Source organism: Vulpes lagopus, chromosome 6 (genome assembly GCF_018345385.1).
Source record: "Vulpes lagopus strain Blue_001 chromosome 6, ASM1834538v1, whole genome shotgun sequence".
Lineage (NCBI taxonomy): Eukaryota > Metazoa > Chordata > Mammalia > Carnivora > Canidae > Vulpes > Vulpes lagopus.
The window spans coordinates 25,558,354-25,578,597 of NC_054829.1; the positions used below are offsets into that span (position 1 = coordinate 25,558,354).

Genomic DNA, 20,244 nt, shown 5'->3' on the forward strand with positions numbered 1-20,244 from the left:
CAGCGGTTTAGCGCCTGCCTTTGGCCCAGGGCGTGATCCTGGGGACCCGGGATTGAATCCCACGTCGGGCTCCCGGTGCATGGAGCCTGCTTCTCCCTCTGCCTATGTCTCTGCCTCTCTCTCTCTCTCTCTCTCTCTCTCTCTCTCTCTGTGACTATCATAAATAAATAAAAATTAAAAAAAAATCATGGTAACAGAGACTGTACCTCCTTTCCAAGTGTACATGGGACGTTCATGAAATTGATGTTAGGCTACCAAAAAAAACCCTCTGTGTTTTCCATATTGCTTATTCGAACAGCATATTTTTTTTGCATCTTTTCCCATCTTTTAGTTAAGTATAATCTATGCACAACAAATGCACTCATTTCGTGTACAGGTTAAAATGCATTTTGACAAATCAATATATCCAAGTAACCATCACAATTAAGATATAGAATATTTCCATAATCCTCCCCCCCCAAATTCCTTTGTATCTGTACACAGCCAACCTTCCACCCAACCTCAGGTAATTAATTATTTCCCATCACTATAAATTAGTCTTTTCTAGAGTTTCATATAAATGGAATCACATAGTATATATTCTTTTGTGTCTGGCTTCTTTTGCTCTACTTGATTTTAAGATTTATCTATGTTGCTGTATCAGTTCATTCTTTTTATTGCTAAATAGTATTCCACTGTGTGAAGGCACCACAATTTATCCATCCACTTATCCATAGATACTTGGGTTGTTTCTAGTTTTTATCTTTTATGAATAAAGATAACATAAACACTGTGTACAAATTTTGTGTGAATATTGTTTTCATTTCTCCTGGGTGTATCTCCTAGGAGTAGAATTACTGGGTTGTGCAGTCAGTGTATTCTATCATTCCCAACTGTTCTGGGTCATTTTATTTTAGGTGTGTTTTGTAATACCACACAGCCACAAGATTTTAAAAATATCCAACCTGTATATTTGTCTTTTATTTTTTTTTTAATTTTATTTATTTATGATAGTCATACAGAGAGAAAGAGAGAGAGGCAGAGACACAGGCAGAGGGAGAAGCAGGCTCCATGCGCCGGGAGCCTGATGTGGGATTCGATCCCGGGTCTCCAGGATCGCGCCCTGGGCCAAAGGCAGGCGCCAAACCGCTGCGCCACCCAGGGATCCCTATATTTGTCTTTTAATAAGAAAACTTACCTAATCACATTCATCATGACTACTGTGAATTTGTACTTTTCTCTACCATCTTACTTTCTCTTTTTTATCATTATTTCTTCTTCCCTCCTCTCTTCTGCATTTTTTTCTTTTTTGATTTACAGATAGCAAAATATGCAAATCTCCAGTGATTCAGTTCAATGGGTTTTGACAAAACCTATTTTGTTCTTTGAGTTTTTTAAATAATTCAGTTTCCCTTCCCATTTCTTCTTTCTGACACACATCCTATATTAGTTAGGATTAAGTTTGACTATACAACCAAAGTAAAAACCAAGCCAGCTTTTCCAATGTATTGCCAAATCTGATCACTGAGTTTCCAACTTTACATTACCCAACGGCTCTCCCACAGAAAAAGAGAGCAACTCTCCAGTAAACACTCTGGGTAAGACTATTTCACTTGAGTTTGATCTCCCAGGTTTGAAATAAGAACAATGGCAAAGGGAATAAGGATAGTCTGATTGGTCCAACCAGGAAGATGAAACATCCATACTATGTGCTGGGGTAGGAGTGAGCCACAATCCAGTCCTGTAACAATGGTTTTCTCCTAAGAGGAATTCTGTTAGCAGAGAAGGGAGGCTAGGAAAAGAATTATTTTCAGACCTTTTTCTATCCATATATGTCTATTACCATATAAACAATTTTGTAATTTTGTTTTAAAAAAAAGGAAAACACTTATCACACCATACTTTTTTTTTTAATTTTTATTTATTTATGATAGTCACAGAGAGAGAGAGAGAGAGAGAGAGAGAGGCAGAGACATAGGCAGAGGGAGAAGCAGGCTCCATGCACCGGGAGCCTGATGTGGGATTCGATCCCGGGTCTCCAGGATTGCGCCCTGGGCCAAAGGCAAGCGCCAAACCACTGCGCCACCCAGGGATCCCCTATCACACCATACTTAATTGTTCTACAAGTTGCTTCTTTTTCTTAACATTACTAAGTAGTATAGCTCGTATTAATTGTGGTAAGATATACATAAAAATAACCATTTTAGCCATGTTTAAGTGAATACTTCAGTATTGTTAAGTACATTTACAATGCTGTGCAACCAATCTCCATAATTCTATTTTGGAAGACTGAAGCTCCATCCCCATTAAACTTCCTATCCCCCACTCCCTCCAGCCCCTGGGAACCACCTTTTTACCATGTCTCTATGAATTCAGTTATTGCAGGTACTTCATGTAAGTAGAATCCAGTATTTGTCTTTTTGTGACTGTCTTACTTCACTTAGCATAAACGTCCTCTAGAGTCATCCATGTTAGAGTATGGGTCAGAACTTTCTTCCTTCTTAAGGCTGCACAATATTTTATTATATGTATATACCACATTTTGATTACTCGAGTAGTCATCTGTTGATGGACACTTGGATTGCTTCCACTTTTTTGGTTATTGTGAATAGTGCTGCTGTAAACATAGGTGTGGTGTGCAAGTATCTCTTTACGATCCTGTGTTGATTCTTTTGTATACACTCCGGAGTGGAGTTGCTGGATCATATGGTAATTCCATTAATTCTTCCAGGAACCACCATTCTGTTTTCTTTTTCTTTTCTTTTTTTAAAGATTTTATTTATTTACTCATAGAGACAGAGAGAGAGAGAGAGAGAGAGAGAGAGACAGAGACACAGGCAGAGGGAGAAGCAGAATCCTCACAGGGAGCCGGATGTGGGACTCGATCCTGGGTCCCCAGGATCACACCCCGGGCTGCAGGTGGCGCCAAACCACTGCGCCACCAGGGCTGCCCGCCATTTTGTTTTCTATAGTGACTGTACTATTTTATATTTCTAACAGTGCACAACAGGTTCAATTTCTCCACATCCTTGTCAATTCTCATTATTTATTTATTCTCAATAGTAGCCATCTGAATAGGTGTGCAGTGGTATTTCATTGTGGTTCTGATTTGCATTTTCCTAACAGTTAGTATCCTTTTATATGCTTTTTTGACCATCTGTATGTCTTCTTCAGAGAACCATCTATTCAAGTCTTTTGCCCATTTTAAAATCTACTTCATTCTTTTTAAATGCTCAGGATATATATACTTTAAGAATATGGGATTAAACTGCATGGGTCAGTTTTCTTTTGGTACAGTATTAGAAACATATTTGCTCTTATGATTTTCCTCACATTTTCTTTTCTCTAGTTTATGCTATTGAAAGAATACAGTATATAACACATATAATACATGTAACATTCAAAATATTCATTCATTGTTTATGTTACCACTAAGACTTCCAGTCACAAATAGGTTATTAGGAGTTAAGTTCTGGGGAACAAAACTTCAACTGTGTGGGGCATCAGCTCCCCTAACCATTGTTCAAGGGTCAACTGTATAGATGTAACTATATTAAGATTCATTTGATAGAAGTTTACATTCTTCTCAATCTTTCTCTACTACAAACAGTGGTGCAATAAGATGCTTCTAGACACTTCCTTGTACTCATGTGTTAATGTTTCTTTACACATTTATATTATACTTATTCACTTATAACACATTAACCACGTATTTTAAGGAAAATCACCTGCATAATACCTATAAAAACCAAAAAATAGAATTGGGCTCCTTGGATATCTGTAATTTTTATTTTAATGGCTCCTGCCAAACTGCTGTCTAAAATGATTATATCTATCTGCACTCTTCTTAGCATCGCATAACTACTCATTTCTTCACACTCCTATTATGTATCCTGGAAGATCTTTTGGCCAGCCACTTGTCTTAATTTTGGGGGGTTGCCTTGCACAAATCTAGTTTTAATATAGTCACACTTACCAACCTTTTTTTTTTAAATGGTTTTTACATTCTCCATCTTATTTAAGAATTCTATCAAAAAATTATAGGCATTTTTTGGTGTTTTTTTCCTAAGACTTCCATTGCTTAGAAGAAAAAGTTTAGATCTTTGATCCACTTGAAATGAATTCTCATGAAGGATATGAAGTAGGAATACTAAAACTTTTTTGAATGGATAGCCAACTCGTCACTATGATAATAATCACTGACACTTACTGAACAATACTTCAATTGTCATGTACTATTTGATTTCATCCCATCTTATCAGGCTTGTTGTGAGGATCAGAAAACACATTTTAAAGAGGGAGCAAGGGGGATCCCTGGGTGGTGCAGCGGTTTGGCACCTGCCTTTGGCCCAGGGCGCGATCCTGGAGACCTGGGATTAAATCCTACGTCGGGCTCCCCGTGCATGGAGCCTGCTTCTCCCTCTGCCTATGTCTCTGCCTCTCTCTCTCTCTCTGTGACTATCATAAATAAATTTAAAAAAAAATTTTAAAAAATGTTTCTATAAAAAAATAAATAAATAAAGAGGGAGCGAGGAAGGCACCAAAGGGTTACATACAGTGCCCAACTCATACAGATAGTAACTGGTAGAATCAGGTTAACCCCACTAAGAATTACTCCATACTATTTGGCCTTCCAATAAAGTTTCCTTTTCCCACAGATTTGAAATACTACCTTGATAATACACCAACTTGCCATAAATATATTGGTCTGTTTATGGACTTTCTATTTATTTCAATGATCTATTGGTCTATCCTTACACTACCTTCTGATCATTTAAACTATGTAATCCGATCCTGTTTTTCACCTTAGTTAAAATTCTAATAAGCTCCTATTGACCTCACAATCAAGTCCAAACCCTTTAGTATGTCATATAAGGCCCCCTCTTAGCCCACCTCCTCCCTTGGAGTCTCAGGTGTGGTACAGATCTCTTTTCCTTACTGTTCCAGTAAGAAAAACCTTCTGGTAGCTGTCTGGGCAGGCCAAGCAGCCATTCCATGTTTCCATACTTTTGTTCATATGCCTCCTATGCTAATTTTCTTTACTTCACATATTAGGCAAGCACCTATTTGTTTTTTTTTTTTAATTAACTAAAAAAAAAAAAATTAACTCAAATATTACTACCTCTAGCCTATCTATCTTCCCTCCCCATTCCCACCAAGGAGAAAGAAATCATTCTTTCCTCATACACAGGTCTATTGCCTATATAGTTTTAATCTGGCATCACTATGTTACTATATTCATATACATGCTTCTCTTTTCCCCTATTATAATATGAATGTCTTGCGAGCAGGACCATACCTTACTAAGTACGTAATATAACTTTAATAAATGTTTGTTGAGTAAATGAATATAAAACAACCATCAAATTATACAATCATCTGATTTATAGAAAGATGCAACAATACTTAAAATGATACAAAATACTGATTTCAAAACATCAAAAAATGAATATATTTAACCATACTCAGCTCGTAACAGAGCAAATGGATAAGAAGAATAATTCATACTATAGCATATTGCTAATATGAACTGGCAACAGAAAAAGTTTGTATAAGAAGACAGAAAAACTATCTTTTAAGAATCAGAACCGAGGGGCTCCATAATCATCTGGCATCCGCTCAATGTTGTACCTAATCAGGACAAAAAATTAACACTGGTAAGAAAGATGGGTCCAGAATCCACCTAAAAACCCATCCTTTTCTGCCTGCAACACTTTCACCTCCCCATTATGAATCCTTTTTGTCAGTGGGAAAATTTTAAAGGGATATCATAATAAATGATGTATAGCAAAATGCTTTTAATATAGTATCTTTATTTTTCAAAGCCAGAGAGTTAACAAGTGAGGGAGCCAGGCACTGAGTCCAGGTAAGCCCAATTTCTCCCAGCCCATATTCTTCCCACTATATTGCATTCTTCCCAGGTTGAAAAGTGGGGAGTCTGAGCACTGGTATGAGAACATCCAAACAGGGTAAAGACCAGCTTTTTTTTTTTTTTTTTTTTTTTTTTTAAATAAGCTTTTAGTTTCCCAGATGAGGTGCTGATCAGATATACTAAGCTTTGGGAAAAAAAAAAAAAGATATTTCTGGCCAAAAGATTAGCTTAACTTAAATTACTGTTTTGTATTTAAAGCTACACATTTCGAGACACCTGAGTGGCTCAAGTGGTTGAACGTCAGCCTTTAGCTCAGGTCATGATCCTAGGTTCCTGGAATGGAGTCTGCATCAGGCAGCAACAGGGGGCCTGCCTCTCTATGTCTCCCATGAATAAATTTTTAAAATCTTAAAAAAAAAAAAAAAAAAAAAAAGCTACACATCTGTTTCTTCTAGTGATCTTACTGCAACAGTGGGAATGTCTGCCTCATTCCCAAGTCCTAGCTTTATCTTTTGTCCTTGTTCTTGTTCCTCTCATTTCTTCAAATACAACTATGCGAGCATTTGATACAACAATCGCTTTCAAATTTTCCCATAACCTGACCTCATTTTTAATTGACATCAGCTATATACTTTTAATTACTTCCCCAAGAGACAGTTCTCACCTATGGTTAGAAATGTACATGATGGGAACTCCAGGGATCTTCCGGATCCTTCGTTTAAGGTCCCGGTCAACTGTGGCCACAATGTAACACTTGTGCTGTAAAAGATACCCATTGAGTGTTCATACTTTAAGTCTACTTAGTTATACTGAATAATAGTACACTGGCTAATCCGGAGAATTACTCATTTTCACAGTAAATAGCAAAGGAAAGGTTTTAATAATTTATTGAGTACCTACTATGATCTAGGAGCTCATATTTATAAAACACAAACAAGTTGCCTCGGGGAATGTAGTTCTAAGAATCTTGAGGAGGAGAAGATAGAAAAACTATTTAAGAGCTGCAAATTGTTTTTTGTCTTTTAAGTGGAAGGGACTTTGACATTTAGGGCAGATGATTTCTTGGTTTTGGGAAACACCCCCAAAAGACTATGCAAAGGCAGAGTAAATGCCTTAGATCAGAGGGTACAGCTTTTACCTTTCCTGGAATCTCTGGGCTTGGGCCTACCCTGAGACCTTCTAGTGGTAGAGGGAGGCTACTTCCTTGGCAATGAAGCCAGAATGGATCTCCAGGACAAGTCTGAGTCTAGCAGCTCTGAAGGCAGTAGCATTTAGCTGCCAGTCGTTTCATGTTTCACTTGTCATACCCCAATCTCCCATTAAGTTTTGAAAAGATTCATAACCTGGTGTCAGCTGTGCTGTGGGAAAGGCAAATGCTATCTCTACCCATGGAATGGAATGGCTTAAGAGATGGGAGCATGGTCATCAAATGAAGATGATTATCCTTAGCAGGGAGAGGCTATAATAAGGGTAATCAAGAGCAGAAGTTCTTGTGGTGCTTGACAAGGAGGCCAGAACAGAAGAATCAAAAACCTAGTTATTCCAGGGTACTAAGATAGCATCCCTGGAGACTCAGATGTAACTGAGAAACACTCTTGCTTAGGCATGGTGGAGAGAAACAAAATTCCTACATGAGGAATATGGAAATAGATGATTTCTAATTCACAGGGAGGTGAAACGATATTATATGTACACTCACAGCATTTTATATAAATGATTTGTGGAAAAAGGATCAGTTAAGTGCCCCACATCACATACCCAGTAAATGCAGGTGCTGAGATTTGAAACCCATGTCTCCTCCCCAAGCCTATGATTTTCCCATTAAAGTTAGAGTATACATTTCCAATCCACTTCCTCAAGTACAAGAGGCATCTATGCTTCCTGTGAAGCACAGAGTAATAAACATTTAGAAACTGATGATACCTGAGTTACTCTCTGTACTAAGCAGTCATCTGCATAGGTTCCTTTGTGTGTGCATGGCAATCGTTCAAATCTTGGATCCTTGGCAATCCTAAAGGGTTACAAAACTGGATTAATGACAACATTCAGGCAATGGGATAACTTTCTGACTCTTGATTTGTGAAATAAGAATGACTTGACCTATGTCGAGATGTTAAGGCACCCCTCTCCTTCTGCACCTTATCTTCTAATTGGAAAGACACCTAACAGAGAAGAGAACGAAAGCTTACTGACTGACAGCTGGTGTGCCTTAGGTCATATAATCTTCACAGAATTCTGAATTACTATGTTTCCAATTTACAAATGAGAAAGCAGATTCAGAGAGATTAATTAATTGTATTTGTTCCAAGTATACAGCTGGGAAAAGCTAGGATTCAAAATCAATTTTAACCCAACCACTTCGCTTTGGGAAGCTGTCTTACACAAACGTGCAACAACACAGGCATGAGGCTGGCCAGTATTATAATAGTGAAAAACTGGAGATAATCTGAACACCCATCAGCAAGGTAAAAGTTAAATATATTTTGGTGTCCCATCTTGTTTTTTAAAAAATAAGTACAGCTGTCTACCAACATGGAAGGCTTGCTGAATAAACAAACTCAAAAAATTCACACTGTTGGGATCCCTGGATGGCTCAGCGGTTTAGTGCCTGCCTTCGGCCCAGGGTGTGGTCCTGGAGTCCCAGGATCGAGTCCCATACAGGCTCCCTGTGTGGAGCCTGCTTCTCTCTCTGCCTATGTCTCTGCCTCTCTCTCTCTGTCTCTCATGAATAAATAAATGAAATCTTAAAGAAAAAAATTCAAACTGTTGAATAAAAGTCATTGAACAATATACATATATGATTCAATTAAGAAAACATAAATCTCTTTCATTTTCTTTCTCTACATTTGCATTTGCTTAGAAAAAAAGGCCTGGAAAACATATACAAACTATACACTAACCCTTCTCAGTTATCACCATTAAGGTAGAAGAATGGACAAAGTTGAACAAGCAGGACTTTTACTTTTTATTGTATATATATATATTTATATTGTTTGCCATTAATAAACGTGTTATTTTCCTACAATTTGAAAAAAAGTCCCAAATCTGTGATTCCCAGAGCCATGTTCTTCCTATTACATAACGATGATGAATTACAAACAGAGTAAAAATACAAGGCATCACATAGGTACCAAGTGCAAGAAAAATACTCCATATTGTAATAGTTCAGAGCTAAGTCACTGTGGATTTAGTATGTATACTTAAAAAACAAAATTATATGGAGGTTAAATAAAATGAACACAAAACAGTATTCCCAAAAAAAGTGAAGGCAGGCATGTTCCAAATAGGGCACCAAACATCTATAAAATGGCTCAAGGGTGTGAGGGAAGACCAAACACATGTTTCTGGAGGGAAGAAGAGTGTTTGTGCAGAGGACAGTGAAACAGGGCTGGGAAGACAGAACTTTCTGCTGTGATATTGCCAAGTTGCTCTCAGAAGTGACTGTCCACTTTACATTCTTATCTGTTGAGTATGAGAATTCCATTGGTCCCCCGTCTCAACTACATGTGGCATTGTTAAATAGACTTCAATTCTTGCCAGTCTGCTAGGTATGAAATGATTATCTCCTTGTGAATTTAAGTCTTTTTCTTATGGATTTGTACTTCTTTATATATTTTGAAAATAAGCCGTTTGTTGATTATATGCATTACTAATATCTTCTCACTATCTGTGGCTTCTTGTGTTGCTTTCTTTATGCTATCTTTTGTTCCACAGTTGTATTCAATATAGTCAGATTGATTAGTTTTCTATTATGGTTTGGACTTCTTCAGAAAGCTCTGCCCACTCCAAAATCACTAAGATATTCTCTATATTTTCCACAAAAGCCTAGATACTTAATCTACCTTGAACGGATTTTTGTGAAAGAGGTAAAATAAGAATTTAATTTTCTTTCCACAGTAATAATCAATATTTTGATAGTTTATCACTTTTCCATTCAGCTGAACAATGCTCTTATACATTGGGTTCCCATTTTTCTTTGCCTTTAAAAAAAGTTAGCTTTATTAGGTATAAATGAAATACAATAAAATTCACTGGTTATACATGTAAAATTTGATGAGTTTTGACAAATTTATATATCCATATCACTATCTCCACAATTGAACTATAGAATACTTCCATCACTACAAAAAAGTTCCCTGTATCCCTTTGCAGTTAATCCACTTTTCTCATGCTCAGCTCCAGTTAACCACTATATTCTATTAGTATAGCTCTGACTTTTCTGGAATTTCATATAAATGGGATCACACTTCTGGGATGACAGAAATGTTCTATTTCATGACTATGATGGTGATTCCATAACTGTACACATTTGCCAAACCCATCAAATTATACAAATTCAGTGAATTTTTTTATTTTCATTATTTAAAAAAATATTTTATTTAAATTCAATTTGCCAACATATAACACCCAGTGCTTATCTCATCATGTGCCTTCCCTCATGCCTGTCACCCAGTTACCCTATTCCTTCCCCACCCCGCCAGTCCTCCCCCTCCCTGCAACCCTTTGTTTGTTTCCCAGAGTTAGGAGTTTCTCATGGTTTGTTTTCCTCTCTAATTTTTCCCCACTCAGTTTCCCTGGTGAATTTTACAGTATGTAATTTACACCTCTAAAAGGTGACACACACAAATTCACTGGTACATCTTGGACCTCGAATGAATCTTTTACCAATGCATAATTTTGTAATACTATTCAATGATCATTTGGAAAATACCAATTCGCTGAATTACACAAATCTTCCAAATTTCTTTATACAGTAACAAAAAAAATCATACTCAGTATCTTCACTGGTCTCAACAGAAAGGTCTTTAGTATTGGGAATGTGACAAATTCATGACTTTTCAAAACTCTAATTTTTCACTTGGAAGCTTGAATTTTATCATTGGTAACTAATACAGTTGTTTTCCTTTAACAGATTCACTGCATTAATTTTTGAGAAACTATCTGCTAAATGCTAAAGTCTGAAAAATCAGTGTTTGTCAGTTATTTTTCACATAAAAATGACATTCCATGCAAAAGTAGCTGGTTTGGCTCATAATCCAAACAAGCACACACATGCTTTTCATTGAGGTAGGTTTCACTCTTGGGTAGCAGCAGAAGTGCTTTTGGTATACTTTACCCACTTCATCACAAGGAATACCAATGTGTACTCTAGGGTCTATATTTAACAAAGTCAACAAGTGTTACTGCTTCATCAAGGATATTCTTAAGTGACTCTAGGTTGTTGGTTTTTTTTATTTTATTATTTTTTTAAAGAGTAGCTTCTATCTTTTTTTTTTAATTTTTTAAATTTATTATTTATGATAGTCACAGAGAGAGAGAGAGAGAGAGAGAGAGGCAGAGACACAGGCAGAGGGAGAAGCAGGCTCCATGCACCGGGAGCCCGACGTGGGATTTGATCCCGGGTCTCCAGGATCGCGCCCTGGGCCAAAGGCAGGCGCCAAACTGCTGCGCCACCCAGGGATCCCTGTTGTTTTTTTTTTAAAGATTTTTTTTTTTTAAAGTAATCTCTACATCCAATTTAGGGCTCAAATTTATAATCCCAAGATCAAAAGTTGCATGCTCTCCTGACTGAGCCAGCCAGGCACCCCTGGGTGGTGGCTCTTGTTTTTTTAACTGCCAGTGAATGTCGGTGAAGAATACAGTCTACTAGTATTATTTGGGTCCACTGCCTTTCTGCCATCAGGATAAATGTCAGCACAGTAACAACGACAACATCTTGATATTATTATGAAAATAGTTTTGTGGACTTCCTGCAAAGGTGTCTGGGACTCATAGGGGTCCATGGACCATACTTCAGGAACCACTACTTTTAACTCAAGTGTACTTTCTAGAGTAAGCTCAAAACTTAGAATGTGAATCCTTTACGTGTGAGATTCTAAAAGAGGTATCTAAATAACTAATAATAAAAAGACACTTTCTAATTGAAAATCCAGAGGAACTTAAACGAATTCCTACAAGACCAATATGACTAACTTCATTCAAAAAATTTCAGCTTAGGGGTGCCTGGGTGGTTGAGTTACACGTCTGACTTTGGTTCACGTCGTGATCTTAGGCTCCTGGGACAGAGCCCCATGGCAGGCTTCCTGCACAATGCGTAGCCTCCTTCTCCCACTATCCCCTCCTTGGCTCATTTTTTTTTCTCTCTCAAAACAAACAAACAAACAAACAAACAAACAAACAAAAAACACTTCAGCTTAAGATTCTCTAACCTCCAAATGTTTGCTTTCTTGATCATAAATTGTTACTAGTTTTGTGTAGTTTTTATTTAAACTAATTATCCAAGAAATCCTTGGACACTGAATAGATGAAGGAAGGTCAAAAGAAATCTTCAGTATACCAATCTAGACCAGCTCCTTCCTACCTTAGAGCCACTCGATACTTTTGCCCCAGTTTCTCAATTTCAGCCATTACACAGTCAGTTATACAAGGGATACCTGCCATGAAAAAAAATACATATTAATGATAGAATTTGTGAAGGAACTGGTTTTGCTCTCTCTGAATTATATCCCATTGAGAATCTTTAAGAGACCCATGAGGCTTCCAGAATGACAGCAGAATAAGCATGCTGAAACGAACAACAGAACGAGAGGTGAATAAAATCCCTATTGGTAAGGAAACTAGTGAACTGAACTATCTCAAACCCACAGATTCATAAAATGTCATGAATGTATCTGAGGGAAAATTTAAGCTGGATCTCTGTCATTCTTAAAATAAATTCTAGATAGAAAAAATTTTAAGTGTGAACCAAAAGAATCCATGCAATTAATTAGGAAATGTAAATTTCATCACATAAAAATAGAAAACTTGTTTGACAGCTACCAAAGTCATATTAAAATAAAAATAAACTAGGAAAAATATTTCTACACATTCATCAGAGGGCTAATTTTCTTAACATACAAAGAGCTTGTTTGTAATGAGCTTAAATTAAATGTTATCTGCCAGACACTGGGCCAAGCACTTTATGAGGATTATCTCACTTAATTTCAGAATAATTCCTACCAGGTAGCATTGTTATTATTGGCACCCCCATTTTATAGATCAGGAACCTAAGGCACAAAGAAGCAAGTAGAAATAAATGGTGAAGCCAAGACTTGAATGGAGACTGGCAGTTACAGACTAGATTCTTAACCACCAATGGTATATTTCAGTTCATACACTTCAGGTCATAGAGGAAGACATATAACAGTCAATGAGCATAAGGGTGCTCAATCTAAGCCTAATTAAAGAGATACAAATTGAAACAAGATTTTACTTTCTACCTGTTCAAGAGGCAAAGATTAAGCAAGGAAAATACCCAATACTGAGGAAATAGGTATTCTCACACTAAGTTAGTAGGTGTACAAATGCATATTACTATTTTAGGGCAATTTTGCAATACCTATTAAAATAAAATATGCATATCCTTTTATTTTTATTTTTACATATCCTTTTATATTATAATACAGCTTCTAGAAATGTATTCTAAAGAATTACTCCACCCTAACAGAGACATTCACATAGATATTTGCTATAGAATTATTTATAATAAGGCAAAAACTGCAAGTAATCCAAATATCTAATAGGATATTCACTTTTAAAAATTATATAAATACTATGTAAACTTAAAAAAAAATGAGGTCCATTATACATATTGACACAGAAAAATGTTTAAGACATATTTGTAAAAAAAAAGAAAAAAAAAAAAGACATATTTGTGCACGGGGCCCCTGGGTGGCTCAGCCAGTTAAGCGTCTGCCTTCAGCTCACATCATGATCCCAGAGTCCTGGGATCAAGCCTCGCATCAGGCTCCCTGCTCAGGGGGAAGCCTGTTTCTTCCTCTCCCTTACCTGATGCTCCCCCTGCTTTGCTCTCTTGTTCTCCCTGTCCCTCAAATAAAAAACCTTTAAAGTTTTAAACTTCTATGTAAATGTAATGTACAAAATGTAACTGTAAAAAATAAGAAAAAAATGGATGAGTGAGATGTGATCCCAGCCATACAATGGAAATGTTATTTGGTAATGAAAAAAAAAAGATATACTGATACATGTTTTAACACAGACGAGCCTTGAAAACATGCTAAATGGAAGAGAATAAAATATTATACAGTCTCATTTAATGAAATATCCAAAATAGACAAATCTATAGAAATAGACTGCAAATTAGTGGTTGTCTAGGGGAGGAGGATGGGAAAGGTTGGCGATGATGGCTAAGGGGTTCCGAGTTTCTTTTTGGGTAATATTCTAAAATTGACCTTGAATATGCTAAAAGTCATTGAATCATCTACTTTAAATGCTATGTGAATTATATCTCAAAGCTGTTAAAAAAGGCACAAAGATAAATAGTAAATTATCTATGATCCATTTTCATTAATAAACAAAAATAACCTATACTTTGCAGTTTGTATCTGAAGTTTTAAAGGGGATACCTGGATGGCTCAGTCAGTTAAGCATTCGACCTTAGATTTCAGCTTAGGTTTGATCTCAGGGCTGTGAGTTCAAGCCCCACATTGGGCTTCACACTGGGTGTAGAGCCTACTAGAAAAAATAAATAAATAAATAAAATAAAAATAAAAACTGTTCCTCTCTGAGGAAAGGTATTACAGGGAGCTTTAATGTTTTTATGCTATGCTGAGCGAAATAAGTCAACTACTACAGAAAAACAATTATCATATAGCTTCACTCATATGTGGAATATAAGAAACAACACAGAGGATCATAAGGGAAGGGAGAGAAACTGAATGGTAAGTCATCAGAGAAGAAGACAAACCATGGGAGACTTTTTTTTTTTTTAAGGATTTTATTTATTGATTCATGACAAACACAGAGAGAGTGAAGCAGAGACACAGGCAGAGGGAGAAGCAGGCTCCATGCAGGGAGCCTGATGTGGGACTCAATCCCATGATTGCGGGATCATGCCCTGAGCCAAAGGCAGACGCTCAACCACTGAGCCACTGAGATGCCCCCAATAATGCTCCCAGGTGTCCCAGGAGACTCTTAATTATGGGAAACAAACTGAGGGTTACTGGAGGAGAGGTGGGTGGGGGAATGAGGTAATCGGGTGATGGGCATTAAGGAGGGCTTGCATCTAGAGTAGGAAAGTAGGCCCAGGAAGAGGACTATCAAGAAAGGAAAGGTAGGGATCCCTGGGTGGCGCAGTGGTTTGGCGCCTGCCTTTGGCCCGGGGCGCGATCCTGGAGACCCGGGATCGAGTCCCACGTCGGGCTCCCGGTGCATGGGGCCTGCTTCTCCCTCTGCCTGTGTCTCTGCTTCTCTCTCTCACTGTGTGCCTATCATAAATAAATAAAATTAAAAAAAAATTAAAAAAAAAAAAAAAAAAGAAAGAAAGGAAAGGTAACAGAGAAAAGGACTCATGGGCAGAAAAGAAAGCTCATGGAAAGCTAACTGCCCTTACTTGTTGGAATATCAGGCAGAAAGGGGACCAGGAGCTAAGAAAAGTCAAAGGGGCATCTTTAAAGGTCTTCCTTCAGGTCACTCCTTCAGGTATAAAGGCAAGTGAGGAAAAATTAAATAGCTAAAGCTTAAAAAAGTATGGAACCTCCTAGGTAACCGAATTTTGAATGTTTCTTCATCCTTTCCTTTGAAGTATTATTACACAGAAAACTGTAGAAAGTGGTATTTTCCTTAACAAGCTTGTTTTTATGTTTATGATTATTATTATTATTAATTATTATTATTTAGAGACAGGAAGGGGCAGAGTGGGAGGGAGAAAGAGAGAGACTTAAGAGGCTCCATGCCCAGCATGGAGCCCAACATGGGGCTAGATCTCACAACCCTGAGATCATGACCTGAGCCGAAATCAAGAGTCCAACGCTTAACCAACTGAGCCACTGAGATGCCCCCAATAAGTTTGTTTTTAAAAAAGGCACAGTGAGAGCATTTAGCTGTACATATTATAACTGTACTCCTAGGTATCCATATCTAGAGAAAGCAATCCTCTAGGACGAAAGCTATCCTGAATAGTCACCATTTAGATAACAGTGATGGAACTATACAGTCAAGGAAACAATTCACCTTCAAAGGGCCATGCCTGAACCCTCCATCCATTTCATTTATAAGTAGGTCACAGCATTCCTAGATAAGCAGCTAGCACACTTTATTTATGGTTATAAAAACACCACGGGAGGGATCCCTGGGTGGCGCAGCGGTTTGGCGCCTGCCTTTGGCCCAGGGCGCGATCCTGGAGACCCGGGATCGAATCCCACATCAGGCTCCCAGTGCATGGAGCCTGCTTCTCCCTCTGCCTGTGTCTCTGCCTCTCTCTCTCTCTCTCTCTCTGTGACTATCATTAAAAAAAAAAACAAAAAAAAAAAAACACCACGGGAATACAAAGAGTCTACCAAGTTAAGTGTCTTCCCCCATCCAAGACCACCCTAGTCCACTTTCACAGGCAGGTAGTGTCCCAATTTCAGGTTACTCTTTATTATTCTACAAGCTTAAAAAAAAATTAAAGTATTACATGTACATAGCTTAAAAAGATAAGGAAAAGTCTGTATGAAAAATTTACTGTTCCTTGATCCTAGCCCACCCCACCAATTCTGATTCTTAAAGAGCACTATTTTCCTTTATTAGCTATTTTTCTCATTTGGTGGTTACCTTCACATATTAATATAATTTAGCTCTCTTACTCATCACATTCCCTCCCCCATCTTCCCCATTTTAATAAATCAAAGCAACATTTATGTTATCACTCTATAAATGTTCATTATACAGCATCCTTTCAAAATTAAAGGAGGCATAAATTTTTTCCTTTTATGTATTCTTTATGGCAAAGTGAAGTTTAATTTTCATTTGTACCTTTAGATGACTGGAAAATAAACAAATGTCAAATGTAAAAAAAATAAATAAATAAATAAACAAATGTAAAGCCATCACAAAATGCAACAGATCTCATTATTAGGAAGTGATTCTCTTACACACGGCCTAGATTTTCTTTCTTACTCATGGTAGTGAAGGAAGATCACTAAAGGAGGGGACCCAAATACAAGGGAAAGCTACTAATGGTAAACTGCATACCTATGTGTAAACTATTTCTGGTCCTTTGTGGTACAAATAAATACCAAACTGAATAAATTTAGGAAATGTTAAAAAGCATTACTTCTAGTTCTGTCATCATAAATGGCAAAATATCTTATTTAGCTTTTCCACAATAGAGTGGAATGGAGAATGTTTCCTCCTTAATGTAAAAGAATATATATTCTTAAAAATGTAATAAATTTTTATTGCCCAGAATTTTAAAATCCAAAATTCTAAAACAAAAAATTCCCATCCTATTTTCAAAATTGATGTCCACAACAATAGTCAAAGTAGGCTAAATGTTTTCCGAATTGTGAAGTTTAATTATTCCCAGTCAAGTCTGCATTACATTTCAATTCACTGAAAATCGTCATGGCTACTGTGAGCAAATTAAATGACCAGAAATCCAAAAACTAGGACCCCACTCCCCTCTTTTCATGTATTTGGATAATTATAATTATTCTGTACAAATGTCAAGAGAAATGCAAAAGTATGATACTCACACTTGGCATACAGACAGTCCATCATTGACTGTACTAAGTCAAGTTTGGCTTTAATGGAAAAGTTGATAAAGTTGGTATCAACCAGGATGTGGTAAGGTGGGCCCAGCTGTGTGTTATATTGGAAGAATAAGCAGGAAGGATGTTGGGGGCTGAAGGAAGAAGACACAAAACAAAGTAATGTCTACACTGATACTTTGATAGCAACATTGTAAATGAAGTCTCTGCTTCAAACTGTTTGCTATAGTTTAAGCTCCTTTTTCCTTATTCATTGGAAATAATCTTAAAAAATCCTGTTATGATATATCCATTACCAATCTAGGGGAAAATGAGATAATAAGGAACATATACTGAAGCTTCATAAAGTTAAGTGTACTTATTTAAAAGAAATGACCCTGAAATTTTTTGCTTACTATTTTTGGTGATACATTCTTCCTCAAATGCTGGTGTGTTAAACAATAACAATTGCCTCTTTTGAAAGATCTTTTGAAAGAAAAAAAAATAATAATTCTAGATCTAATTCCCAAGATTTTAGGGGAAATTTTACTGCTCCATGAAATCCAAAAACCTTCAAACCACTGGAATGGATACGTTTTCACTAGTATCACTCTCATTTGCATAGCTGTGCCAGACTTACAAATGACTGAGCAAATCAGCTCAGGGGAAGCCTGGATTTCTAAAAATTCTATGGTTCTAAAATGTCTCCTCTAGTTTCAAAGGAAAACTCGAAATTTTTGATTACTCACACTTCTCTTTCCTTGAGTGCACTGGGATCTTTCTTTTCTTTCTTTTTAGGTTTTAATCTATCCTTTTCTTTACTAGGAAAAAAGAAAGTAAATTAAACACAAGAAAAAAAATGAAAGAGAGAAGAAAAAAATCATAGCAGTTATAATTTTAATCAACATTTAAAGTTTCTTTCTTCTTTTTTTTCTTACAGAGGAAATTTTACTTTGTGATTTCTTCATGTTCATAACAATACACCCTTTTTAAGCACAAATAACTGTGTGGGAAGTAGGCTGAAAATAACAATCAGTTAAACATAATGAAATTTAAAAATAGCCAATAATCCATACAAATTAATTATATTAGTTATGTAATTAATTATATTAGTTATATTATATTTTTTTGTCAGAAGCTCTTTATATCAAGGATCAAAATCCACTTCAATGCAATGGAGAAACAGGTTGACATTTATCTTCTAAAGACTCAAACGCTCCAACCGTAGGGAGGAAAAAGATTCCTCCATATGACTCATAAGAGACTAAAATGTAAAACTATACACACAAAATTTAACCCTTAACTGAAAATAAAATATTATCAATGAAGCAACTTCCCTAAAAATTACATAATACATACTAAAGGCTGAGAATACAATTTGATAACTCTGAAGGCTGTTCCTTTGTTCTAAGGCTAATAAACAAAAGAAAAACTAGTCTTTCTTTTCTTTTCTCTTTCCTTCCTTCCTTTCTTTCTAAAGTAAACTCTACTAGGCTCAACCTGGGGCTTGGACTCACCACTCAGAGATCAACAGTCCCATGCTCTACTGATGAAGCCAGGCAGATGCCCTGGGACCAGTCCTTATATCATAACTTTGTCTATTCTTCACCGAAGCAGGGAAGCTTACAATAGGGAATATCGTTCCACTCTCTCGCAGAGGTTTGGATTTTTATAAGATTTATAAAATGAAGACATCTAGGTGTTTTCCCATTCTTTCCTTCAAAACTATATAAGTGCTCTGTGTGTGTGTGTGTGTGTGTCTCTCACGAATAAATAAATAAAATCTTTAGAAAAAAAGGGGGGGGGGATCCCTGGGTGGCTCAGCGGCTTAGCGCCTGCCTTTGGCACAGAGAGTGATCCTGGAGTCCTGGGATCGAGTCCCACATCGGGCTCCCTACATGGAGCCTGCTTCTCCCTCTGCCTGTGTCTCTACCTCTCTCTCTCTCTCTGTGTCTCTCATGAATAAATAAATAAAATCTTAAAAAAAAAAAAAAACTATTTAAGTGGCAGGTGCTTGGGACACAAGACAAACATGGCCTCTGACCTCACCATCTTTCAACAATTTTAAAAGGTATTTTTTCCCCGGGGGGGGGGGATATAAGTAATGTAATGGCAAAAACAGCTTCCTACCTACGAAGCTGTTAGGTGGCTTAAATGTGATATGGTAGATAGAGTATATAAAAAAAGGCGGAACAGAGCGAACGCTTCAGGAATGTTTAATCCCCATTCCCTTCTCCAGTGTAATTGCTCAGCATCTGAGTGGCTGTTACACACTTGCCTACTATGTTACGCTATATAAATCCAAGACACAATACATAATTTTACACGTAAACACAAAATAACAACAAAGCTTTTACTACTTATGCCCTCCTAACTCATATCTTTGGGTACAGCTTGATTCCAGATACTCACAGCCTCTGATCTCGGAGACTAAGCATTCGCTTCATGGTCGCATACTTCCTTGCTTTCTTTTGCTTCCCCTTGAAACAGAAATTTTAGAGTTAAAAGAACTGGATACATTGTATCTTCCTGAGTTCTTTCTCTTCTTTTGTCCATTCCCTTCTCTTCTTCCTCAAATACCCAGCACTTCATCCTCTGTGCCCCCAACCTGGTTCTCCTCTCCCCACTCGGAAGAGTAGAACAAGCACCGCTGGGAGCAGTTTAAGAACCACAACCACGATGACAATAATTAGGGTTATACGGAGGAAATTTGGCTAAGGGATGACTGGCTCCATCTCCTCCCAAAACGTGGTCGGACAAAACCCTTTCTCCGACCCTCCTCTCACCATGTTCACGCCGCACTCTTGTTTCTTCCGGAATCACCGACTGCGCGACACTTTTGCGTCATCCAAATACTGCTTCCGGCAAAGGCTAGCCCGGAAG

General features: G+C 37.2%; 1 protein-coding gene across 2 annotated transcripts; it reads right to left on the reverse strand.

Moving 5' to 3' along the window:
- Positions 1-5,346: 5,346 nt before the first annotated feature.
- On the reverse strand, positions 5,347-20,203 carry FCF1 (FCF1 rRNA-processing protein). 2 transcript variants are annotated; one of them, XM_041757686.1, is made up of 8 exons: positions 20,148-20,203; positions 19,774-19,841; positions 18,111-18,182; positions 17,368-17,516; positions 12,213-12,285; positions 7,775-7,862; positions 6,516-6,610; positions 5,347-5,610 (listed from the first exon to the last, which is right to left on the reverse strand). In XM_041757686.1, the coding sequence occupies exons 1-8, from the start codon at positions 20,148-20,150 to the stop codon at positions 5,562-5,564; spliced, it is 597 nt and encodes a 198-aa protein (XP_041613620.1). In that variant the 5' UTR covers positions 20,151-20,203; the 3' UTR covers positions 5,347-5,561. The 2 variants fall into 2 exon arrangements, with proteins under 2 accessions (XP_041613620.1, XP_041613622.1); XM_041757688.1 differs by lacking the exon at positions 20,148-20,203 and having other exon boundaries at positions 19,774-20,141.
- Positions 20,204-20,244: the final 41 nt, after the last annotated feature.